At 54.7% G+C, this 26,258-nt stretch overlaps 1 protein-coding gene across 8 annotated transcripts; it reads right to left on the bottom strand.

Annotated features, from left to right (window-relative positions):
• Positions 1-33: 33 nt before the first annotated feature.
• On the bottom strand, positions 34-25,653 carry LOC118020104 (solute carrier family 35 member E2A). 8 transcript variants are annotated; one of them, XM_035019994.1, is made up of 10 exons: positions 25,549-25,653; positions 22,275-22,390; positions 13,648-14,079; positions 13,295-13,430; positions 12,755-12,882; positions 10,383-10,503; positions 8,688-8,741; positions 7,897-7,966; positions 5,195-5,340; positions 3,115-3,352 (listed from the first exon to the last, which is right to left on the bottom strand). In XM_035019994.1, the coding sequence occupies exons 3-10, from the start codon at positions 13,967-13,969 to the stop codon at positions 3,115-3,117; spliced, it is 1,215 nt and encodes a 404-aa protein (XP_034875885.1). In that variant the 5' UTR covers positions 13,970-14,079; positions 22,275-22,390; positions 25,549-25,653. The 8 variants fall into 8 exon arrangements, 7 of the variants coding, with proteins under 7 accessions (XP_034875883.1, XP_034875887.1, XP_034875888.1 ...); XM_035019993.1 differs by lacking the exon at positions 25,549-25,653 and adding an exon at positions 24,413-24,959; XM_035019995.1 differs by lacking the exon at positions 25,549-25,653 and adding an exon at positions 24,360-24,377.
• Between the last annotated feature and the right edge of the window lie 605 nt (positions 25,654-26,258).

Below are 26,258 nucleotides of genomic sequence, written 5' to 3'. Positions count from 1 at the left end.
CATTGGTCAAAGGCAAAAGAAAAGATTTCTATCTGCAGTAACATTCTTGTTTTATTTTTCCAACCCAGGGAAATTGTGAAAATACTTCCAGGCCTTGGGAAAGCACATCACCAGACAGATGTAAAAAGCCATGCGGTGCGTGTGTCATCCCTACCGGCCCGTCCACGTGGCCATTCACAGGCAGAACCCACTGGTTCTGGGAAAAGCATTTCCAGCGTGGGTTATGGGCACGACTGCACTTGGCTAATGCTCTTTGTGGAGCATGTGACTGTTTCTGATTCACCATGTGTATTTTTCTCAAATTAAAGACACATTTTGGATTGTGCAAGATATTCTAAGCTTTCCAGGGCAGATTTTTTTAATGCTGATATAGAGGAAATTATGACTATTGGAGTTAAAAAAAAAAAAAAGCCTTTTATGCCCTTCAGTGGAAGTTTCCTTGAAAGCCAGACATACATACATCTCTAAGTATCGATGTAGGTAAGCAGATGACCTGACTTGACACCTGTTTGAAGTGTTTTTTTTGCAAAGGCACAGACAACGATCATGGACATGGGAGGAACTGACCCAAGGAAGTGGTGACACCCAGTGTCAACGTTAATACAAGCACGTCTGCTATTGTTCAATAAGAACATACTAGTAAAAACACTACTACACAGAGTTAATAAAAAACATGTCTGTACATTCATTCAACAAATGGCCAAGACAGGCCACAGGTTTTGTCTCCTGGCAGGGCTGTCCTGGACATGCTTTAGGGTGGAGACTAGACACTGGAAGAAGGAACGTAAGCCCTGGGCCAGCACAGTGCTGGCCACAGCTTGTGTTCTGAGAAAATGTCTCAAAAGCAGCTTTGTTGGAAATTACCTCATTTGCTCATAATTTAGGAAAATCTTCATTTTGTTTCTGATCCAAGAATTTGGAAAATCAAAATCGGCAGAAAGCCACTTGAGTGGAAACAGGGCGCAGGTGACATGTGGGGTGGTTGGTCCCTCATGAGGCTCAGAAGCAGGCGCTGCCCATCTGGCTATGCTCAGATGACCACATCTGCGAGAAAGGCAACATGAAACCGTCTTGCAACAAGATGACCACAGCTGCGTCCTCTTCTCTGCTCACGGCCCGTCAGTAGCTGGTCATGGCGGCCACATTCTTGAGGGGGGAGGCAGGGCACTGTGGAGGCCGTGCTTTCACGCTGGTCCTCACAGACGCATGCACATCCTGCCGCCCAGCCACCTCCGAGTCCCCTTCGCTGTTGTTTGTGGAAGAAGCAGAGAGGAAGGGGGACAGAAGTGGGGAAAGTCTCATGATAAACATCTTCACAGCGGAGCTGAGCTTGACATGCAGTAGAACGCACACCTGCCTGTCCTCCGGGTGCAGCTTCATAAAATTTTGAAGTCAGCTTCATAAAAGTTGTAGTTTTTTGTTTTGTTTTGTTTGTTTTTGGTGGAAAATGTGGGCATTGATAACAGGTTGTAGTTTTAAAGGCCTTGCTTTAACCCATCATCATGGCAAACTTTTTCAAGTAGGAAGAAGTTAATGAGACATAATTATTGCTCTTTGTTTCCGAGAGATTAGATCTCTAGGAGGGCCTATTTTTTTATTTTCCAGCTGAGAAGCCAACTGGAAAACCAGTGAAGAGATGATGGGAGCCAAGGACCTGAACAACAGGGAGGGGAACTCAGACACGGGGGCCCTTAGCGCCCGAGGCCCTCCTGTCGGCTACTTCACCCAGCTGTGGCAGGCAGGCCTCAGATGGCCATGTCACCGCCGATGTCCTCCGAGTCAGGCTGCAGGTGACACGCCCCAGCGCGTGAGCTTGGCGCCACGGAGAGGTCTCCTAGCCTGGTCGGCAGCGGACAGTGCCCCGATCGGAAATTCCACCAGGATGTGAGATGAGGAGCAGAGTGAAGAGGCCAGGAGCCTGAACCCAGCAAAGGGCTCAGACACCCAGCATGGTGGTCGGTCTGCTCTCGGAGGCGAGAGCCAGGCCGAGCCAGGCTGTGAGTTCAGTGTGGGTTACCTGTCATACAGGATGCCTTCCAGAAGCCACCTGTTTCCTTCTTTAAAAACTCCACTGTCATTGTAAATGCAGTGTGACAAAAACTGTGAACACGCCAAATGTTCTTCCCCGTGCCCCCCTGCTCACTCATTCACTTAGCATCCTTGCCCACGAGACAAGGTATGGTGCGGCCCCTGACCAGCAGGGTGATGGCAGGAGCACCTCTAGGGGACCCTTCAGAACAACCAGTGTTACACACAGGGGACCCGAAAACAAAAGGGAATGTCAGTATATCCCTGTCCTGAGTTAAACACCACAGATGTCTGTCTGTCCCCCACCCCTGTGACCAGCAATCACCACGTCGGGGGTCCCTGACCGAAGGCCAGCCGCAGGTGAGGGTTGGGATCCTCAGGATAGGGGGCGGCTAGTGCAGCAGAGACCCTGAAAGGGGTAGGGCACCTTCCCTTCCACCAGTGGCCTTTCCCTAAGCGGTACCAGCTGCTGGCAGTTCTGGGGTGTGGAGGACGCCGTGGGTGGAAGGGCAGGAAGGTGAGGGCCCAACAGCCCGCCCTCAGCAGCAGGAACCCTTATTTCTGTGCCCTTTCCATTCTCTCCTAGCTCTGTGGTCACTTGGCTGCTGTGGCCACCGGCCCAGGCAGGGGCGCCTCAGCCTTCTGTCTCAGCATGGCAGTGCCCCCGATGGCCGAAGGGCAGAGCGTGCAGGCCCGGGACGCTGAGCGGGCACTGTGCCGTGGGTGGGGCGCACGTTGGCACCTGTGGCTGTCACTCCCGGGGAAACTGGGCCTGGCCTAACTGCAGCCGACCTGCGTGCTGGTGAGGGCGTGCAGAGGCCAGTGTGGGTCCGACGCCCTCCCCTGCGCTCAGCACAGGGTCCACAGGAGGGGGTTGTCACATTACAGGCTCAGCAGCAGCTGGCTCTGGTCTCCACCCGGGGAAGCTGACCCCTGTTCCTGGTGGTTTTCACTGAAAACCCAACAAAGGAGCAGGGAAGGCGGCATGTCACCCCACTGACCCGAGGAGGCCGGGGGTCGGCGTCAGCGAGGACAGCCGCCGCGGGCAGCACCGGGGCCCTGGGCACCTGCTGAGGCTTCCAGAGCTCAGTGGTGTGGTCTGGGGTCCTTGGGGGTCAGTGGCTCCGTGTCGTCCTCTGGTGTCCGGCTGGTGGCCGCAGCCAGGCTCTGCATGGCCTCCCGCTGACGCTGCTTGGCTTTGTTGTAGAGTAGGACTCCGGCCGTCACAAGGATGGTGCCGACGGCCGACAGGCTGGTGACTCTGTTGCCGAACACTATGACACTGAGCCAAATGGACAAGGCATGCTTCACGGTGCCGGCGACACTGCAACAACAGGGGTTACGGCCTGGGTTCGGCCCGCCCGCCGGGCCCGGGGCGCTCCCTCGCCCGCTCCCTGCTCCTTTCTTTTATTAGCAAACGTGTCAAACAGAGAAGCAGAGACCGGTTATAACGAAAAGCCATATTCCCATCGTCTAGACTAAATTAACATTTTGCTTTATCGGCTTCATCCTTTTCTGGGATCGAAATATTTTTAAGTAAATCATAGACATTATGACATTTGCCCCTACATAGCTCAGCGTGCTGTTGGGGAACAGGAGAACTGTGCAGATGGCCGTCGCGCCCTTTACTCCACGGCCGACCGACATGGGCAGAGAAAGCGGGAGCTGCCCAGGGAGGCCCTGGGGACACCGTCCGGCCAGTGACAACGGCTCTGTGAGAGCAAGGCTAGGACCCCGTACAAAGGAAGTTCATGCAGAATCGCTGAAACCTTCATAGTGCTTGTGTCTGGGATCATGGACTACGCGTGCTTTACTTTTTGTACTTTTCTGTCTTTTCCAAAGTTCCTATAATGAATTAAGTATCACTCTTATGATAGGAATAAAACACACAAAAAGCACTATTTTCTGTAAAAAGAATTTCGTTTTCTGTTTTTTGCCCTTTTTTGAACCATCACTAACAATCATTAAAAAACAAAGTTTCAGGGGTATTTGGAAATAATTCCTGGCCCCAAATGGATACCAGAATGTGACAGAGACAGTGACCATCACGCCTTCAAATCTGAAGATCACGACAGTTGCTGACATTCCTGCAGACCTTTCCCATTAGGGACCCAGAAGTGGGAGGGCCGCACAGGTCACAGGTCAGGGCACGTGACTGGCACCGCACACGGCGTGGGCAGGGAGGAGCATGAGCTGTCCAGAGAGGCGCCGGGGAGACAGAGGCTGGCGCGGCTCGGCGAGGCCTCGGGGCGCTGCGGTTCTAGCAAGTACAGTGGGGACTTCGCAGCTGAGGGCCATTCCCCTGCTCTGCCACCAGCTCAGAGGTTGAAAAAACAGGCCACTGACTTACATGACAGGACGTGGCCAAAGCTGCGGACGTGGATTTCTAGGCTGCTGGCAACAGGAGCTCATGCTTTTCTGCTTGTTACTGAAAATTCTCCAGTCTTGAATGGTGCTTCCATTAAACTCTTCCAGTTACAGAAGGAAGAGAAGGCAGCGAGGCCTCTGTTTCCACAGCGGTGCCTCTGATATGGGAGCTATGGCTACGTGTGGCTATTTGAATTAAAATCGCTTAAAATTAGATAAAATTAAAAATTCCCTTCCTTGGGGGCGCCTGGGTGGCTCAGTCATTAAGCGTCTGCCTTCGGCTCAGGTCATGGTCTCAGGGTGCTGGGATCGAGCCCCGCATCGGGCTCCCTGCTCGGCGGGAAGCCTGCTTCGCCCTCTCCCACTCCCCCTGCTTGTGCTCACACACACTCTCTCTCAAATAAATAAGTAAATAAATAAAACCATAAAAGAAAAGAATTCTGTTCCTAACTGCATTCACCACCTCAGGTGCCCATGGCCCCCCCACTGGACAGCCCAGAACATTCGAGCATCACAGGCAGTGCCCCTGACATGCTGTCCCAGACAGAAAAACACTGCCAACTGCTCCAGTTTCCATGCTAATGTGTAGGTGGGGTCTCCCTAGAGAGGGACGTCCTGTGCTTTGCCATATTTTACACGGCACCGAACAGCACGGCCCGGCGGTCACACCATGTGGCCATGGCCCTCACTTCACATCTGACAAGCACAAAGACCGTTCACAACAATACCGGCTTAAAGTCCGCTCCTCTGCAAATGACCTGGACGCACACTTTGTCTCTCAGAAAGCTACTGTGCTTACCTGAACGTCACAGGGGAAATTTTGCCCATGAGGGCATAGGCCGTGATGCTCTGCAGGTGGAACAGAACGCCATCCATCAGCAGCAGCAACACGACATCCTGGCTATAACTGAAGCTCTTCCCACTTCTGCCGATCACCGGCAAGTCCTGTGGGTCAGAACAGGAACGACGCTCTGCTGCTGCCCAGCTTCCTTCCGCGGCTCACCCTCAGAGAAGCGTGGGGTCACGTACCCAGTCATCCGGGTCCAAAAACTGATGCTGAGCGGTGCTCTGAAAACAGCCTTCTGGGGACAACCACTCGGCACCCACCAACATTCTGAACGTGCATATACACATGGCCAATAAGCCCACAAGAAGGCGCTCAGCATCACTGACCATCCGGGAAATACAAACCAACAGCCCAACGGGAGACCGCCTGACACCTATGAGGACGGTGACCATCAAACACAGAAAACGGGAAGGTCAGGTGCAGGCAAGGATGTGGGGCCCTCGAGCACTGTTGGCGGGAAAGTAAAATGGTGCAGCCGCTGCGGAAAGTCTGGTGGGTCCTCAACAAGTTCAAGAGACAATTACTGCAGGAATAGCAACCCCACTTCTGGGTACATGCCCCAAAGAACCGGGAGCAGTGTCTTGAATCGTCATGTGCACGCCCAGGTTCACAGCAGGACTGTCCGCCAGAGCAAAAACGTGGAAGCTACCCAGGTGTCCATCGGTGGGTGGATGGACGGACAACGTGCTCCAGCAACACAGGGACTACGACTCAGCCTTAGAAAGGAGAAGTGCCGACACCTGCTAGAGCAGGAAGGACCTTGAGGACACCACGCTCAGTGACATAAGCCACTCCCCAAAGGACAAATCCCCTAGGATTCCACTGACATGAGGGACCTAGAGTTGACAGATCCATACGGACAGAAAGTCCAGTGTAAGTGCCAGGGGCTAAGGGAGGGGTGAAGTAGCTCAGAACTCAAATATGCCGCTTTGGCATCAGGATTATTTTGGGCGGAAGACCCTTAAAAAAGAGAAGGAACAAGAAGGGCCTGGACCTCCCTCTTCCTTCCTGAGAAGCAGGAGACAAGGGCCCCACATGGAGGTCGCCCACGCAGCAGGAGGAACGAGACATGCTCGTCACCAGAGACCGAGAGTCAGGCGGACTCACCCGCCTCCACCCCACACACAGCCCGCTCTCCCACAGTCACCTCTCCCCGCTGAACCTGGCACGTGCGCACGCAGGTTGTGCCCCTCCTTTGGTTTCCTCATGCGGCTCCCGTGTCACATAAAGCTTATGTTAAATCAGTCTGTGGGCTCGTCCCCTGTTAATCGCCCAGCCAGAGACCCTAGCAGGGAGAGGTAAAGTCTCGCTCCCCCTATGGGGTAAGTGGGGAGTTCCTGTTTCATGGGCACAGAGCGTCAGTCCGAGATAATGGAAGTCGGCGCACGGCCGGCGACAGTGGCTGACCACAACGTGAACGTATCTCACGTACGCTTTAAAATGGGTAGAATGGGGGCGCCTGGGTGGCTCAGTCATTAGGCGTCTGCCTTCGGCTCAGGTCATGGTCCCAGGGTCCTGGGATCGAGTCCCACATTGGGCTCCCTGCTCAGCGGGAAGCCTGCTTCTCCCTCTCCCGCTCCCCCTGCTTGTGTTCTTGCTCTCACTACCTCTCTCTCTCTCTGTCAAATAAATAAATAAATAAATAAATAAATAAATAAATAAATAAATCTTAAAAAAAAATAAAATAAAATGGTTAGAATAGTCAATTTTATGTTTATGTACATTTTATCACAATGAAAACATTTTTAGATATGCACAGTCTTTCAATCAACCGTTTCAATTCCAAGAATGTATCCTAGAGAAACACCCTCGTCTGCTAAAGACACGACACGTGAAACTCTCTGTTCTGTGTGAAATGTGCCAGGCAGTCAGGCGTCTGTCAAAGGGGCCGGGTCAGGGCACAGTCACAGCCGGAGCACAAGCAGAGGACAGAACAGCCCAGTTCCATTTGTGTTTAAAAAAAAAAGGTCTGGGCGCCTGGGTGGCTCAGTTGGTTAAGCGACTGCCTTCGGCTCAGGTCATGGTCCCGGGGTCCTGGGATCCAGCCCCGCATGGGGCTCCCTGCTCAGTGGGAGGCCTGCTTCTCCCTCTCCCACTCCCCCTGCTTGTGTTCCCTCTCTCGCTGTGTCTCTCTCTGTCAAATAAATAACTAAAATCTTTTAAAAAAATAAATAAATAAAAATAAATTTTAAAAAAGGTCTGCACAGACACGAATACATGCTTTTAAGAGACTGGTGGAATCATGCCACATACATGTGTGTCTGAGTACAAGTCTAGCCGTGCAGACAGGTCTGGAAAGGGGCTTTGGAGGAGTGGGTCAGGGGGATCAGGGGACAGACCTGCTCTCTGGTGTATATACTCCTGCCCTGTTGCTTGCTCCAAGAGGGCACGTCACTTTAAAATACTAATAAAATAAGCAAGCCTAAAGACCACCCCCAAACTCCAGGGCACTCCACAGCTACAGACTGGCCTCGCTGGGCACAGAGCCCCGTCTCAGGTTTGGCTTCCGGCCTTCTCCCCCTTCTCCTCACGCGCTGCCTGCTGCCGTTGTGAGCGCGGCAAGGAGCCACCCCATGGCCTGGAAGTCACATCGACCCACTCGCCCGTCACCGGAGAAACGCCAGCACAGACGCCCAGCGGCGTCCTGAACTCACCATGAAGATCCAGGCGGGGACCAGCATGGTCACGGCCGCAGCGCTGGTGTAGAACTGCAGCTCTGCAGCCCTGCGGGGGCAACACACGCGCCTGACGCTCCCTGTGCGCGGCCGAGGCCGGCGTTCAAGCGGGCGGCTCCAGCGAGCGCGCCCGAGCGCCGGCGCACGAGTCTGTTTTGTGCGGCACGACGGGGAGGGTCTGAGTGGCCGGCCAACCCGCAGCCATGAACCCGCCGGCCCTTCAGCCGCTTCAGTGAGGCAGCTGGAAACAGGTGGGGCTTTTCTTCCATGTTTCCACAAAGTATCTTTATTTACTTATTTTTTAAAGTTTATTTTTTTAAGTAATCTCTACACCCACCATGGGGCTCAAACCCACACCCTGAGATCAAGGGTCGCCTGCTCTTCCGACTGGGCTGGCCAGGCGTCCCCTCCACAAAGTGCTTCTAAAAGCCACATGTGGCGCCTGGGTGGCTCAGTCGTTCCCAGGGTCATGATCCCAGAGTCCTGGGATCGAGCCCCACATCAGGCTCCCTCCTCGGCAGAGAGCCTGTTTCTCCCTCTCCCTCTGTCTGCCGCTCTGCCTACTTGTGCTCCCTCTCTCTGTTAAATAAATAAATTAAAATCTTAAATAAATAATGAATGAATGAATGAATGAATGCATGCATGCATGCATGCCATGTAAGCCAAAGTGGGAAAAGCGTGAGGTCTACAGGGGATTCTGAACCTTCGAATGGGCAAGAAGTCCTCTCGGGCCTACAAAATTGGGAGTTTCACGGGCTAACGATACTTACGAGAACCTGTATTTGTCCCCGCTGAGGAGCTTTTTTGAAAAAACATTCTGCAAACTAGAATAAAGAAAAGAAGAGGTTAGCTGTTGATACAAGGGGTCAGCATGGACCTCAAAGGAACCGAGCGTCTGCATCCTTCCGAAGCGGTGACGACGACGGCAGCCCTCGGGGATGGCCCCCGCACGGCGGGCCCACGCCGGGGGATTCCTGGGCATCGCTCCGCTATGAGGGGTCCCCATGACTGGCCCCTTTTACAGAAAGGTAAACTGAGGCACTCAGAGATTGAGCAATGTGCCTGAGGTTACCTAGCTCTTAGGGGTCACAGGATCCCAATGTCCCTGCTCTAAGTGCTGCACAAAACCCTGCCCTGAACCAAGAGTTCCCATAAGTCAGTAACTGCCACAGGCTGGGCACCTGCAGGCTGAACGTGTGGGGGCGGGTGAACAACACAGTCTAAGCTCACAAAGACTCCAGTGGAAAAATAATGGACAAAACTCCCAAACGGAACAGACAAACCACAGGGGAAACACACATGTGGCCAACAAGAAAATGAAACGGCGTCCAGCTTCCCCAGGAACCAAAGGGCTTGCCACTTCCACTAGGGACTCTGCCCTCTGGGCTCCAGAAGCAGTGGTTTGTTTCATTTTGTTCTGATGCAAAAACTTAGTTGAGGGCGAGGTAAGACCAAAGCTTCCGCTACAGAACTACAAACCAGACACTCTCAGGCTCTATGTCTCTGGTGGGAATTTACCCTGATGACGTCAGAAACTGCAATGGAGATGCTCCCTGCACATCTAGACAAAGAGTCATTAATTCGCAGGCATCTGCGAGCCGCACAAGGAGGCAGTCACAAGGCCCAGGCTTCTGAGAGCCCCTGGTGTCGGCACGCGACGCTCACGGGACCACAGAGGGAGCACAGCCAGACCCAGACCGAATGCATGATGAGGCCATATTAGATTTCTAGGAGCTACAAACATAAGAGGGAAAAAGCCGGAAAGAAATACATCTAAACGTCAGAAATGAAATTACAGGTGACTTTTAAATGTTTACTTGGCCTAGTATTGAAAACCTCAGGGTGAACCTGTCCGACTTTAACAGTAAAGGCAATGATAAACTCCCGTGTGGCTTTCTCCTCTCTTTTCCAGAGGCAATCAGTACTTCTCACAGAGCAGGGCCAGCCGGGGCCTAGTGTGGACTCAACACCACAGCCCAGATGCAGGGCGGCTGCGCTAATCCAAGGGCAGCCCGCAACACAACATCCGTCCCCTTCCTGCTGCAGGACAAGGAACCTCCCATGTGGTGCTTTCCCACGTGCATATCACCTGACTCGGGCTGCCCCCTCCCCGGTGCCGGCGCTGGGCACAGACCAGAAACCGCCCCTTTGTTCCAGGTGCAGGACGGCCTCTTCCCCTTTGCTTAGCTCAATGTAGATGCATGAACCCACAAGGGCACTCTGGCATGTTAGCTAGCCATGTTCCTACGATGAGTGTTCTTCATACCAAGACCACGTGTTGCCAAACTCTGGCTTGGTTTTTGAGAAAAGGTTACCTTATTGAGATACAAGGTGTTTGGTATTTCGGAAAAGGCAGCATCAGATGTGTCCAGCTTTGAATTATGGGATGTAATTCTGAGCTAATCTGGACTTAAACATCCATCATCCTGATCACACCATGTGTCCCCACGCTCTTCCTGACTCACCAGTCCATGATGTTGGTGGACAACGCGGCCGAAAACCCCAGGACGTTGAAGCTTATCTCTGTGGCCGTGCACAGTGCCAGGCCTCCCATGACGGGGATGAGGGAGAGGTTGACCAGCAACCCTGGAAAGGGCAGAAGATACAGAAGAGATGCCGCGGTCAGCCTGCCCACTGCAAAATCTCTTCTGGGCGCCAAGGCCATTTTCATACCCCTCACGAAAGCTGCTAACTTCCACTTTCACTTTAAAAATGAGCAGCTACCGGTTCTTTACACTGGAGGGAGACACAACACATCCACGTCCACGCCTGCACCCAGTCCGCCACCCTCTTCCAGGCCAGGAGCCTTACGAGGCTTTTCTCCATGAGGTGCGTCTGCCGGGCCCACGGGCAGGATGCACAAGGTTGGGGCCCTGAGCCCCAAGTCCCGCCCTGCCAGGCACCGCAGTAGCACAAACTCTCGCTTGAGAATGAGGAGGGTGGACGAACGGTCTCCGGACCAGTCTGCCCAAAAGGGGGAGCCAGAGGTGGGGGCAGTTTGACGCCCTGGCTCAACGAGTCTCCTGCCACAACCTGCCAATGACGTGGAGGTCACTTCTCTTTGCTTCATTCTGAAATCCAAGGAACAAACTTGACACAGAGTTTAAGGTGAGCGAACGGAAAAGCACATTCACTTTGGAAACAGGACATTGGGCCTCATGTTGCTTCAATTTCAGATGCTATTTAGTTTACTTTGAAATTCAAAGTATGAGGGAAGAAGTCTTCCGTGGGAGAGGTCCACGCTGACCGTTGCAGACGATGGCCACCTCCCGGCACAGGACCGTGCTGGCCAGACTCCAGTCACTAGGGAGCCCCCAGCACACCGAGGAGCAGCCCCCAGGCCCATGCGGTTGCCAGGCTGAGAGCTGGAGGAAGGGAACCTGGCGTGTTGGGCCTCCGCCTGCCAGCACCCTTAGTTTTCTAGCATGTGGTCCTGGCCTCCAGTCCTCCTAGAAATGTCTGCTGCATGACAGACTGTACATGTGAAAACCCAGAGAACACAAGGCTGCAAGTGCCGTCTCGCCCTTAGGAAGGACTTGCTTTTGCTGTTGGGAGGCATCCACGGGCGTGGGCATGCTTGGGGTCCCGGGGGAGAGCCCAGGGCTTTGCTGGGGTGTCCCCCTGGCAGGCCGCACTTGCCCTCAGCCCTGCAGCCCCACGAGGCTGCTCTGCCCCAAGTCCCAGCCACTGCTCGAGAATCAGCAGATGCCCCTGTGGGGAGGGAGCCACACATCGGGGTCCCTGCAGCGGGTGACCCTCAGCTCTGGAATCCCGGCCCCTCGGTCATTCTCCCCGAGAGATCCTTTTTGCTAAGTTTTATCGAGATGTTCTCACTGTTCTCAACAAGAGAGCTGGTCTAACCCCAAGCTTAGCCACCACAGCTGGAAGCCAAATCATGCTGTTTCCAAGTCACTGAAATAAACTTAGTATGGATGAGGCCCCCCTTGATATGCAATCAGCTTCGTTTGTTTCCTGTTGCTTGTGATTTCTAGGGATTGCTGTTTACACTCTGATTGGATCGTCTTACCACCACCTCAAACACGTGTGTGGTTCCGAGGCACATCTGGGAGGGGTCCAGCTGCGAATCGGCGCTCTCCTCCCTCCACCACTCGCCTCAAGTTCCTGTCATTTTCTTAGTTGAAGCAAATGGGTATCTGTATCTAAACACCTATCGGTACTGCTCTTAGATGAGAGATAATGTCTCATTATCTTAGATAATGCAGTATGTGCATTATTCCGCACTCTGGTCGTTTTCACGAACAATGTTGGATGGGCTCTGTTTGAAAAGGCTGGTGGGAAGAACAGGAACATGTGTGTAACGTGGAGTTGGAAACAGTCTGCTGTCATTGAAGGTTGGCGACTTGTAAATAAATCAGCTTTCTGGGCCTTATGGAGGACGGAGACGTGCAGCTGAGAAGCAGTGAAGAGCAGGCTGTCAGACGAGCTCGGGAAGGACGCAGGAGGTGGCCGACCTGGGCAAGACCGCTGGGCGCACCAGCGCATGACCACCACCAGGCAGCCCCTCGCGTGACACAGGAGGGGACCAGTGACTTCTCCTTCACTTGCTTTTTACTTCCTTCCCCTGCTCCCGTGTCCCCACCAACCACGAGGCCTGCACATGTCCAAACAGCCCTGCGCTCAGCTGAGGCGAAGAAACACTTGCTGAAGTGAGTGCGTGAGGCACTGTGACTGCTCGGAGAATGTTCTAGGACGGAAGTGAAAATGTCCACCTCCGAGAGGTGAGCCCCAGCACACAGCGCTGCTGGGAGAGCCCCCACCCCGGGGGAGGGGGCACAGGTGGGCGGGGAGGGGGCGCTGGGGCCAGAGGACCCCTCACCTGTGTACTCCCCCAGGATCATCCGGGACATGATCACAGTGAAAATGGGAGCAGAGCTCTTCACTGTCTCAGCAAACGAAACTGCCACATTTTTCAGGCTGACCAGACCCAAAACCACTGTTGCAAACCTAAAAATAAGCCAAAAGTGTCATTGGGATGGAGAAGTCCACTTGCACCTGCCCTCCTCCTCCCGCTCCCCGCCCTGCTGGCCTCCCCCATGAAGACTGAGGTCTGGCCCTGCAGGGAGGGGCCCCGCGACCCCAAACGCAGGGTGCTGCTCCGTGTGTGCAGACCGGTGAGCCCAGGGAGAGGAGGGGCGTCCCTCTCAAACCACTCTTAGATTCATGGCAGTTCCAGAAAGACTCTGAACAAAACCAATACATTTGTTGTCCTAAATTCTAGACAGCCCTCGGATTACATAAAGTTTGCACTGAAAACACCTGTGATCCCATAATTACAGGGTCAGTCAGCTGGCCTCCCACTCCTAGTGATGGCCAAGACATTTTATGCAACACTCAACCAAAACGTCAGACCCCTTACCTCATTAGACCCACAAACAGCATGATCATGAGGAAATTGGGTGGATAAGAAAGCCGGGTTTTGTGCTGATATAAACAGCAAGGAACCAGTATTTTTACACATCCAATGAACGTAGTTGACAGCATCTGTACAGCACCTGAAGGAGGGAGAGGAGGGACTTGCCTCCGTTCCTACTGCGCAGGCAGACAGGACGTGCTGTTCTGCATCCCAGACACGCTCGCAGCCCGAACCCTCAGTGCCCTCCTTCCCCGGGGCCGTGGGCACTTCCGTGTGCCTCTCACACGGACCCAGCATTGATCTGCAGATGCGAGGGGCCTGGCCATCACCCCCAGAAGGCCGGGCACCTGCGTTACCTAGCATGCTGGGCTCCCCTTCCAGCAAGGACAGGATGTACTTGTTGAGGAAGAGGGTACAGAAGCTGAAGAAGAACCACAGTGTGAGGTAGAGCAGAGCCCGGGAGCTCCACACGCCCAGGTCGGACTCGATGACGGTGGTCTCTGTGATGGTTATGGTGAGCACATTCTCCTCGGGGGTTCCCTCGCTCCTGGTGAAAACAACCTTCTCGCTGCGGGGGCCAAAGAGAGAGCCCCAGGCAAGGAGCGGCTTCCCCTTGGGCTTGTCCTCGGGGCTGGGGGCCAGCTCTGCCAGTGCCAGGGATTTTGCTGAAGCCGACATGCTTGTCCCCTCAAGACTGCAGGCAGCATGGGTCAGGCTGACTCCCAGGTGAAGGTCTGCAGGGAGCAGAGAGCGCCATCCACGACTCGCCTCTCCCTAGCGAGTGCAGGCTGAAATGTTAAGAAAAAAAAACTGCATTATTGATGGTGAACATTTTAATGTCCTTAGAAGTTTTAACCACCAAGTTGAGGTAAGTGTGAAAATGCAAACATGGAATTCTGGCCTTATCTTCACATCCATGTGCAAGGACAGGACATCTGCGTGCAAGGACAGGACATCTGCGTGCAAGGACAGGACGTCTATGTGCTAGGACAGGGCATCTGTGTGCAAGGAAAGGGCGTCTGCGTGCAAGGACAGGACGTCTATGTGCTAGGACAGGGCATCTGTGTGCTAGGACAGGACATCTGCGTGCAAGGACAGGAGCCCCTACAGACCCCATCTCCCCTCCCCAGCATACTGAAAACCAAAGGCTCCAACAGCTGTCCTTCCCCACGTGCCCACTGTCTGTACAGAGACCCCCAGAGGCCCCCGTCCAGGCTGCTGTTCCCCCTGAAGCCATGCCAGGGGCTCTGCACCTTCCTGCCCGATCTGGGACCTGCTGAAGTCCCCGAGGAGAGGCCGTGGCCCTGGCCCGCCCAGTGGGTCTCGGTGCTGTTATCTGCACACATGCACCTGACCGTTGATATTTTATCCCGCTTTCCCAGCAGTTCTTCGCAGGAATACCGATCTGCCAGAGACGCTGGGTTTTTCATCTGTCCACTGGATTTTAAATTACAATCAGTCTATTTTTCATTTGTGGATGTTCTATTTGGTTCCACCTGAAATTGGTCTGTTTTTCTCACAGCATATTGTTCTTTTTTGTTTTTAACTTAAAAAAATTTTTGAAGTAATCTCAACAGCCAACGTGGGGCTCGAACTCATGACCCCAGGATCAGGAGTTGCACACTCCCCTGACTGAGCCAGCCAGGCACCCCCAGTGTCTTGTTCTTTCCTCCCTTCCTACGTCTTCTGTCTTACGTTCTCCGACCGTTCCTTACCTGAGACCTCAGCAGCGCCACCCTGATTTTCTGTGTATTAGCGGGCTCTGGCCTTGGGGTTGTATGTGGTGTACGTTAGTCACCTCCAGCAGATCCTGCTGTGCAGGGGGCCCCGTGTGCCCTGGGCCCTGGGGGTTTCTTCCAGAGTGAGGGTTTGGGGTCTGCCTCTGTCACATGCTCCAGGGTGTCACTGGCCTAGGATCAATTTTATGCTACTTTTTAGACAAACCCTCAGCATATGGAACCCACACCTGCTGTTGTCAGACCTGTGGTCACGGCTTCTCAAGTGAGCCTCCGTCCTCTCTCCTAGGATCACAGGCTTAGTCAGACCTGGCTTCTCCTGTGGCAGTCAGGCAAGTTCTCCAAGTTCCTGCTTTAAGCCGAGTCCCAGGGACAACTGCCTGCCCCATCTCAGGAGGGCCAGGGTCCCACCTCCTTCCCCAGTGACGTCAGACCCGAGTCCCCAGCCAGCCTCAGACGGGCTGAGCACTCAGATTTCCTGTTCCCTCAGTTTCTGACACCTGGGGGTTTCCTCTTGTCAGCGACACATCTAGAAGGACGTCCATCATACTTCATCCCTAACTCCTGGGGCTTGCAGCAGGAGGCATCCAGGGGCTAAACTGGCTGCACCACCAGCTGGGGCTTGGCAGCTCCTCTCCTGTGCCCTGGCACCCCCAGAAGGACCTCCCGTAGGAGCATAGGCTGCCCACCCCACTCCCCCCAGGCATGGGTGGCACCAACACTCGGCCGTCCTCCCCCACCTTGCCTTGGCCCGCAGTGTTCCTCCCTCTGTCCACCATGAGCTCAGCGTCACAGGCCCCAGCGAGCACCCACGTCTCGAGCAGGCTGCCCACATGCATCCCAACCGTGGATGTACCAGAGCGGCCTCCCCAAAATGCACTGCAGATCACAGTGGGGTGTGCCTGGCCCTTCCATGGGCTCCCACTGCCCCCACATGAGGATAAGCTCTTCAATGTTCAGGGCTCTGCTAAAATGCCCCTGCTCAGCCTCCTCTTCCCCAGCCCAGTCCCACTGTTCTGTTCAGGGTGATGAGGTGCTTGTGCAGCTAGGACTGGCCAGGCCAGAGAGGACGTGGAGAGTCTGTGTTCCACACCCCCGACCTATGGCACGGGGTCCCTAACAGCAGAGAGAGCATCCCCACCCCAAGGGTCCCCAGGCCCCAGATCCTGGCTCCTTGCCTCTCCCTGCCTCTGTGGGCTCTGCCTCCTCAGGAAAGCCTCCCCATTAGGGCCAAATCCTAAGTTCAAGGCCCCCAGCACCACCAGGTCCTGCTTCTCAGAGACCCGTCAGTGTTGGTCATAGGTGCCCGGAAGCCACTGCTGAGATTCCAAAGCTGAACTGTTTGCAGGGCAAGGGGCTGACACTCCGGAAGTACCCACAGGACCGACAAATACAGCGAAGAACATGCTGGTGGGTAACTGACCCCTCGCAGGCCAAGCACCCCTTCTGCTGGGCTTCCATCTGAGAAACTCACAACCTTCTAGGCCACCCTCACTCTCCTTGTCCTTAAAGTCCATGTCATGATCCACCCCCACCGAGAAGCCCCAGGACCAGGCGCTTCGAGGGCCAGATGCTCCCTGCTCCCCATCTGCTTCTGGTCAGAGATTCAAGAAACCAGAAACCACCATTCGATGGCACATATATTCCCTTTGTATAAAGACCTTTAACAAGAAGTTGGTTTTCAATAAACGAGGGCCCATGCACATGGCTCCACACAGCTATGGTCCCGCTCTCATGCCTGAACCCCAATGAACACACCACCTCTGCTAACAAACACACACTGTGCCACTAGGAATGTCCTGTGAGCGTCTTTTCATGTGTTTCTGTCGGATCTGCGCTCGGAAGTGACTGCTTGGCCAGGGGCGTCCACGCACACTGCCAACCTGCACTTGACCACTCGCCCTCGAGCTCTGTGTCCCCATGTCCGGCTGCTCTGCTCCTACAGGGTCACATGGGGAAGCACCCCGGCCTGAGCAGAGGTCCTCGATGCTGGTTGCACGTTCACACGCCCAGAGCTCAAACAAGCCGACAGAAAGGGGCCCAGCTCTGCACAGACCAGTGGGCTCAGAGAATTGTGGGTGCAACCCAAGCACCAGAATTTTTAGCTCCTTGGCTGATTCTCACGTGTGGCCAAGCGAGCTACCATGGGGGGGAGGGGAGCACTCCCTCCGAGGAGCCCACGGTTCTGTCACTGACGGTCCCAGGCTGAAAACACCCAGACCTAATCGGTGTCTCTGCAAGTGACAAGAAACAGTAAGAGACCCACAGGGCGTGCGGCTGAGGCTGGCTGCAGCGACAGGTGGTCCCGGGCGGACCCGTGTGTGATGCTCATAAAAATCTCCAGAAGATGGGGGGTTAACGTAGCATTTTTTAAAAAAGACTTATTCATTTATTTGAGAGAGAGAGAGCGCAAGCACAAGGTGGGGGAGTGGCAGCGGGAGAGGGAGAAGCAGACTCCCTGCAGAGCTCAGAGCCCAACGCAGGACTCGATCCCGGGACCTCGAGGTTATGACCTGAGCTGAAATCAAGAGTTGGACGCTTAACTGACTGAGCCACCCAGGCACCCCTAGCATTTCTGTTAGTAGCAAAACACAACTTAGGGGCGCCTGGGTGGCTCAGTCGTTAAGGGTCTGCCTTCGGCTCAGGTCACGGTCCCAGGGTCCTGGGATCGAGCCCCACATCGGGCTCCCTGCTCTGTGGGAAGCCTGCTTCTCCCTCTTCCACTCCCCCTGCTTGTGCTCTCTCTCTCTGTCAAATAAATAAATAAAATCTTTAAAAAAAAACAACAAAACACAACCTAAATGTCTATTGAAGGACGAACAGATCATAGCACATCATGGGGCCAAGGCCTACAGCAGTCAGATGCAGGGCCGCTGCCCAAGAGTCAATGGGGAAATGTTAAAACTGCTGGAGGTCTGAAATGACAAGACCAGGAAGTGGAAGGAAATATACAACATGGTTCCCCACAAGGCTGTTAAACGTGCCAAAACACCCAATATGGTTTCGAAACAAAAATATAAAAAGTTCTGAAAAAGAGTGGGGAGCAGGGAACTCAGGCCAGAGTTCAAGGGGTGGAGGACTCGGTAGGGACGGGGCCCAGGGGAAAAACAAAAGGCGTTGCAAAGTGCATGCGTGTGTGTAGGGAGGCATCGTGCTATTTTCTAAACTGTTGTATAAGCCCAGATTGACGTGTTCTCCCAGACCTCAGCTGACATTCCCAAGCCCCTGCATCTACTCAGACAATGCTTGTTTAGGCCAGAGCCCATTCGGTTAGAGCCAAATCTTCCTTCCTATGATGGATTCAGATTTCAAGCTGGCGGGAAGGAGGCCTGGCAGCACCTTCTAGCAGACCTAACTTGCCTGCCCTTCCCTAGCTCCCTGCAGCCTGCTGTCCAGTCATTTGGACCAGACTTCAGAGTGTGAGGGCCTCTCCTAGTAACCGGGGGTTGCCTCCCTCACCATCTGCCCCTCGGTGACCAGGAGCTTTCTCTTTCTGTGCCGGGGGTCTGCACTTTTCCTCCTTCCACCCACACGGAGGCAGCCACCAGGCTTCTGGGTGCAGGAGGTGCTGGGGACCCAGAGGCCCAGTCACGCCGACCAGCAGGCAACACACCAGTGCTCCCATCCCCCATGCCCCCAACAGGGCCCGGAATCCCAGGGCAGATGCTCAGGCCACCAAGACACGCTCACCTGCTAGCACACACTCTTTTCATGACCATCAACATCTCCACAGACAGCCCACCCAGCTCGGTGATGAATCAATGTGACAACCGGGCCCAGGGCCTCATGTCCAGCAGGGTGACTGAGGGGCCAGAGCCCTCCACGTGCACATGGTTCCCACACCAAGTCCAGATATGAAAATCAGGTCTGGAGCAGTCCAAGGCATAACAGACCGGCTCTGCCTCTGTCCTTCACGTCAAGACTCACTAATCACACTGGGATGCCCGGCTGCTTGCCTGCTTTTGTCTGGTGAGACAGAAACCCACGGAGGTCAGGGAGAGAAGCAAGAAAGTAAGAATGTCAACGGGCAGGGCGCCTGGCTGGCTCAGTCATTGGGCATCTGCCTTCGGCTCAGGTCCTGATCCCAGGATCCTGGGATCGAGTCCTACATCGGGCTCCCTGCTCCGCGGGAAGCCTGCTTCTCCCTCTCCCACTCCCCCTGCTTGTGTTCCCTCTCTAGCTGTGTCTCTTTCTGTCAAATAAATAAATAAAATCTTTAAAAAAAAAAAAAAAGAATGTCCAGGGGCTTGGCCAGGAGAGTGACTGCACTCAAGACTCCTCCCGGGGTTCCAGGGGCCCAGGGTAGGGGGCTGAAACAGGCCTTGGCCTGCAGGGAATGCGGGGACTGAGGGTCACAGGCGGCCAGACAGCTGCACCCCCCTGGCAGGAGACCAGATGGCTCTTCTCTGGAGAATTCAACAGGCAAAGGACAGAGCTTGAGTATGGAAATCAGGACCCCAAGGAGAGGCTTGGACAGAGAATTAAGATGGGGGAAGACTAAGACGAGAAATTAGAGGAAGGGGCTGGAAGAAGTGCAGAGCAGGAGGCAGCAGGTCCCAGGAAGGGGGGTACCAGAGAGCTGAAGCACCAGGCCACAAGGAGATGCCACCAGACAAGGACCCTTGGAAGTCAAGAGTGGGACAGCAGAAGCAAAATCTCACCAGAGGCTCCCAGGAAGCTCCAACTCAGGACAGGACCCCCCAAAAAGTAGCCGGGGTGCTTGAGGCGGGTGGGCCATGAACCTGGGTCCGGCTCCCAGCCACACCCACAGCCGCTGGTGCCAGAAGCAATCGGCTCTGGAGAAAATCTTGCTTAATCCAGGCCAGAAGACCTTTGCATCTGAAGATCAATGGATGCGGGTCAAAGATCAAAGATTATCCGAGGAGGGCAGGGTGGCCGATGGGGGAGGACCGGCTGCCTGGCAGCTCCAGGGAGGGACAGACAGAGCCTAAGTGTGGCAGGTTGATAGGACAGTCATGCAGGTGAACAAGCCCAAGACGCCACCGGGGGTAAATGTCCAGAGATGAGTCACCTGATTGCTGAGCTGAAACAAGGATGTGATTGCATCCAAACCGCTTGCCTACAGGTGCCAACTCATCACAAATGGGAGGCGTGACTTTACCGAGACACTGGCGGACATCACCCCAACCCAGCGACCAAAGTTGAAAACACTACAGACAGAGAGACGTCCTGTTTGCCCTGATCCCATGCACTAAGAAGAACATGGCACTGCTGTGGATTTCGTGCCACGGACACGTGACTGCAAATCTAGTCGAAAGAACATGTCAGACAAACCCAAAAGTACGCAGGTCACAAAAGTCAAGGACTGGCGAAGACCACGGGGACACGGCCACTGAATGCAGTGTGGGGTTGAACCCAGACCGGCGGAGTGCACCATGGAAGACATCAGTGGAGGGAGCTGGGAGAAGGGCATACAGGTATAGTTATTTCCTCTGTCGGTCTACAAGTTCCTCAAAATGAAAAGTTAGAAAAATTTGAAATACAAAACAACTCAATCGATGGGTTACACAGAAATGACAGGGCTGATAAGTTACTGCATTCGAAAAAAACATCTGAGGAAATTATCTGGAATGCAGCAAAGAGATGTGAAATCAGAATATTAAAGAAACAGTAACCCAGGTATGGAGAAAATAATAATAAGGAAAGTTCCAGCAGAGAAAAACAGGGAAGAACTGCTATTTAAAGACAGAAAGCAGGAGCACCGGGCTGGCTTAGTTGGGGAACATGCAGCTCTTGGTCTTGGGGTCATGGGTTTGAGCCCCACTCTGGGTGACTAAAAATAAATAAATTTAGAGAAGACTAAAAACAGATAAATAAATAAATAAAATCACACTGAGCAACAAGAGATGCGGGCGGATAAGCCCAAGATCAAGGAATCAAGGAGACTGTTTGGTGGTGGGGGAGGAGGGAACACAGAGAGGGAAACAGAGTGACAACAGTTCTCAAATGCACCTGTTGAGACACTTATGACTTCTGGAATTATATTAATGTTCCACATGCTTAAAAAACAAAAATAACCAAATCAACACAATTTCTAAAGTGCGATACAAATGGGAAGAGGTGAACCAAACCACAAATCAAATAAATAACACAGTCACGCTGAAGAGGAGACAACCCATCCGCGTACCTTCTGAACAGTTTGCAAAATACATGTGCTCAGATTAAAAACAAATAGAACCTCAACACTGAACTCTAGATGGTGGGCTTTTTTATTGACTCATGGGTCAGGACTGAGCAGTAAGTGACTCTTCTGTGGCCCCTGGGAGTGAGACCACGGTGTGCATCTGGAGACAGCACAGATGCAGAGGAGGAGGGTGGAGTGCGCTGTGCTGTTGCGATGAGCGGAGGAACCAGGCATCAGCACTCATGGACAGATGGAAGCACACCCATGACACGTGCCCACGACACTCATCTCTGTATCTGCTTCATAGTCTGGCCACTGAGGGCCCGGCCGCAGTGAGCACCCTGTCCTGGTCTTTGTTTCTAAATCTCATTCTCCACTGAAATGAACCAGCCTCCTCGGAGAAATGGCTGATTTCAGGGCTGGGGCATTAGTTGGGCCAAAAGAAAGGAAGTGCTCAAACACTGAAAGGACAGGTTAAAGGACACAGAAGTACACGAGGGAACACCCTCTGGAGAAATCTAGGGGCACTGTGAGAGAGAAAGTGAATAAGGATAGCACAGGATCAGAACTCACTGAACAAAATAAGTACCCAAACATCCACAGTGATAAATGGAGAAGAGAAGAAAGCTCTTGCTTACAGTAAAAAGTCAACGGACTGATGTCAAAGGGAGGGTAGAATTAGAAAATCACCATTTGGCCACCTTCCCCATGATCCCACAAACCACTGCATCCTAGAGACCTTCCCCTAGAGAAAGTCTTGCCCGTGTGCACCAGAAGACACATGTAAGAACGTCCACAGCAGAAACCCAGCTGTCTGTCCCTGGGAGAACCAACACATCAGGCAGGAATGTTCACATGATGTAACATCGAGCAGTAAAAACAGGGAACATACAGCAATACACAAAAGGAGGTGAGTGACAACGAAGATCTTCTCAACATGGATGAAATAAAATCATGTTTATCATCCGTCATGAGCCTGGAGTTTAAATTTGAACAGATCCCACTCCAGCCAGGATGCAGGGAAGATCCTGAGCGGCTGTGCTGGGCATGACACACAAAAGCCGCTTGTCAGTTGGTCCTGAGCTCAGAAGGTCCCACTCACCAAAGTCCTGGTGGAGTCACAGATGCCTTCCTGGACTCCAGCTCACATGTCTCCACAGCCTGTTCTTTTGTAGACCACGTGACTCAAGGAGCTTTCAGAGGGAAGCAATTCTTGTCCTGCAAAAACTAAAAGTCAGTAACCTTAATCTGACAAGAATTGGCTTTAAGAGCCAACAGCAGTTTGGAAACAAGGTGGAGCACTGGCACCCCCAGGTCACTGGGGATAAAGGTCCGAATTATCTCCCTCTCAGATTATAGCACAAAGAACAAGAACTAAGCCGTAACCCTTTCTGACCAGCATGGAGTAGGTCAGGGAGCAGCTCTTGACTTCTCTCCTGCCCAGAGCTGTCCTCAGAATGTGCACCTGCAGGACTAAAAGGAAACCAGGTCTACTGAGATGTGGTAACACCTCAAGAAACAAGAAACAAACATGGGACATCTGGACTTGGTTTGAGCGCCCCACTATATAACATGTCCTAAAGAGGGGTCAGACTCTGCTCAACTCTGCAGTGAGGGGCTCAGGGCCAGCCAGAAAGGTTCCCTGGGCTCCAAAATGGAGACGAAGCCATGGGTGCTGCTCCTGCCACCATGAAGAAAAGCTCAGCTGGAGGCTGATGAAAATAAAGATGTCGATGTTTCCCCAGCCAATTTTGCAAAGTCCTAAATTCCAAGGCTCACAGCCTGAGGTTAAGAATCCCTGTTCTAGAACAAACAACTCAAGATATTCTCAAACACTGGGTAAGGAACTCTAGATTGGTTCAAATTGTCAACAGGGCATTTTATTTTATTTTATTTTTTAAAGATTTATTTATTTATTTGAGAGCGAGAATGAGAGAGAGAGAGAGTACATGAGAGCGGGGAGGGTTAGAGGGAGAAGCAGACTCCCCGCCGAGCAGGGAGCCCGATGCGGGACTCGATCCCGGGACCCAGGATCATGACCTGAGCCAAAGGCAGTCGCTTAACCAACTGAGCCACCCAGGCGCCCCTCAACAGGGCATTTTAGATGAGATGTACTGGAAGTCTACAAGTTTTACACAGCATAATTAAAAATTCCATCTCTGGATCTATCCTAAAGAAACAATTTAACAAAGTTCTTGCTGGACCTCTGTACATACCAGGACAGACCAGTAGCTTCGTTTTTAAGACCGAGAAACCGGACACCGAGTATCCAATAGGGAGTATGTGTGTAATAAAGGCTGGCCCATTACCAAGGTGACACAATGTAGCCCGACAAGTTTTAGCAAAAAAATATTTGTCATAGATTAAGTGAGAGCAGAGTTATAAGACCTCTGCACGATGTGCTCGGATTTAAAACGCACAAACGATCCCGAGGAGCCTATCTATGCCAGGTTAGGGCTGCCGGCAACTCTGGGAGGCAGAGTCTCACGTTCATTAAAATCTTGGTTCGTTTCTCTCCTGTTTCTAATTTGTTTACATTGAAAGAGGATTCCTTTCATCTAAAATCCTTTCTATTCCGGCTCTTAATGCCCCTTTCCATGCTGTTTAACACGCTTTCATTCTGCTTTAAAATGTTACTCTCAAGTTCAAATACTTTTGGTAAAGTACATCCCACTCCATTAAAAAAAACCCAAACTTAAAAAAAGAAAAAAGCCAGGGGCGCCTAGGTGGCTCAGTCGTTAAGCGACTGCCTTCAGCTCAGGTCATGATCCCAGGGTCCTGGGATCGAGCCCCGCGTCGGGCTCCCTGCTCAGCGGGAAGCCTGCTTCTCCCTCTCCCACTCCCCCTCCTTGTGTTCCCCCTCTCTCTCTGTCAAATAAATAAAGAAAATCTTTAAAAAAAAGAAAGAAAAGCCACTGAACAAAGAATCCACCTCCAAGTAGGCTCCCCCCCTCCACGGCAGCGGTGGGCAATGCGTCAAAGGCTGAAGCAGGGTGACTGCAACGGCATTAGCTGGACGGGGCCCAGCAAACCCGGTAGGAGTCATCTGAGGACCGGAGTGCAGGAAGCTCTGAGCCCCAGCTCGCAAACTAACCGTCCGCTAAAACCAACACTCGGCAGGAGCGCACTCGCTACGCAAGGGACCGCTTTCCAAAATCCTAGGCAGGAAAGCTATCAGTTGCGGTACCTTCCCGGGCGACCGTGCCTTTAGGCCCCAGGGGCGGATGCAGCGTCCGTTACCTGGCTCCGCTCCAGGGTCGTGCCCGCCTCGGGGGCGCCTGGGTGCAGGGGCTCACGACGCAAGAAGCCCCGGGGCCGACGACACGGCCCGCGCCCCCAGCGCCGACCCCGCCCCCCGCCGGGCCCCGGCAGCCAGGAAGGGCGGACGCGAGCGCGCCCCACGCTGGCCGCGCCTGCGGGCCTGCGAGGCGGGGGAGCAGAGTGGGAGGAGCAGGCGCGCGGAAGAGGGCGGACCCGGCGGGACGGGGAGCACGGGCCAAGGCCACCGGGCGAGAGGCGAGGGGCCTCTCAGAGGAGGGCTCAGCCTGGGGGTGCGGGCAGCACGGCGAGGGCAGGGGCCCTGGGGGTGGGCCGGGGGCTTCTCGGAGGAGGAGGGCGCAGGTCCGGAGCGGGGTAGGCGGCCGCCGGAGGCAGCCTCTACCGTGTGTTTTATTCAGCGTGTCCGGGCAAATTGGCCACGCACCCTTAGACACATGACCCAGACAGGTGGCACCCCTTGGGATGCTCTCCCGATGTGAGCCGGGAAGCTGGAGGGCTGCGGGGGCCTCCCCGCGCCCCGGGCTTGCGCGCCCGAGGCCCCGCTCTGCAGCGGGACTGGGGGCCCGGCCCGGGGCTCGCCCGCGGCGCCTTCCCCCACGCCGCGGCCCCTCCACCCACAGCCCGCGCGGGGCCTCCGCGTGCGAGCACCGCTGACTCGCGGGCCGCTCGCGGCCGCGGACAGGGCGCCCACCCAGGGGCTGGCTCCGCGCCGGCGGCAAGGGTCGCCTCAGGGCCCTCCCCACGAGCGGGACTCGGAGCTGGGCCGCACGACTCTGGGGAGGGCCGAGGGGGCGGGTGGGGGGCGCGGCGCCTTCCCGACACCCGGCGACCCCGCCGCCCGTCGGGGCCTTAGGGGCGCGCGGCATTTAAGGTGGGCTGCGGGCCGCGGGCGGAGAGCGCGGCCTCCGGGGAAACAAACGGGGCCGACCGCTGCGGGCCGGGGCGCGTCCGGCTCGCGGCCTGGGGGTCGGGCTCCGACTCCCCGAGGGCTCTGCGCGAGGCTGAGGTGCAGGAGAGGTCGCATCGCGCGCGCCGGGAAGCCCCGAGAGGACCCTTCCGTCCCTGGCGGACCGGAGGCCAGGCGAGCAGCGCCTCACCGTGGGGCGGCCATCGTCCCTCCGCCCCGCTCTACGCGGCCGGCGGGCCGGGGGGCGGGGCGGGCCGAGCCTCGGGCGGAGGCGCTCGCAGCCGGCCGGAAGCGACGCGCCGGAAGTGACGCGCCGGGAGCCGACGGCGGCTCCTGCGGCCGCGCCGGAAATGGGAGCGGGCCTGCTGCTTGGCGACGGTGCCCCGGGCCGTCCCACCGCGGCCCAGGTCGGGGGGGTGTTCTGGGCGGGGCCCGCTAGTCTGAGGAGGCGCTGGCCTCTAATTCCCCTGGGGGCCGCCACGCAGCTTTTGATCTCGAGGGACAGCAAATCCAGTCCAACCAGGCCGACTTCAGAAGAGAAAGACGAGGGGCGCCTGGGTGGCTCAGTCGTTGGGCGTCTGCCTTCGGCTCGGGTCACGGTCCCGGGGTCCTGGGATCGAGCCCCGCGTCGGGCTCCCTGCTCGGCGGGAAGCCCGCTTCCCCCTCTCCCACTCCCCCTGCCTGTGTTCCCTCTCCCGCTGTGTCTCTGTCAAATAAATAAAATCTTAAAAAAAAAAAATTTAATAAGGGCCCCTGGGTGGCTCAGTCATTAAGCATCTGCCTTCAGCTCAGGTCATGATCCCGGGGTCCTGGGATCGAGCCCCCATCGGGCTCCCTGCTTGGTGGGAAGCCGGCTTCTCCCTCTCCCGCTCCCCCTGCTTGTGTTCCCTCTCTCGCTGT

Source organism: Mirounga leonina, unplaced genomic scaffold (genome assembly GCF_011800145.1).
Source record: "Mirounga leonina isolate KUSES-001 unplaced genomic scaffold, KU_Mleo_1.0 Mir_173, whole genome shotgun sequence".
NCBI lineage: Eukaryota > Metazoa > Chordata > Mammalia > Carnivora > Phocidae > Mirounga > Mirounga leonina.
Note: the sequence above shows the minus strand (reverse complement) of the source record. Positions and strands in the feature narration are given on the sequence as shown.

Coding starts and splice junctions, on each gene's coding strand:
- LOC118020104 (XM_035019994.1), bottom strand. CDS start 13,969: ATGTCGGCTTCAGCAAAATCCCTGGCACTGGCAGAGCTGGCCCCCAGC. Junction 10,504..12,754: donor GATCCTGGGGGAGTACACAG/GTGAGGGGTCCT, acceptor TGCCCTTTCCAG/GGTTGCTGGTCAACCTCTCC. Junction 8,742..10,382: donor TCCACCAACATCATGGACTG/GTGAGTCAGGAA, acceptor TCTTTATTCTAG/TTTGCAGAATGTTTTTTCAA.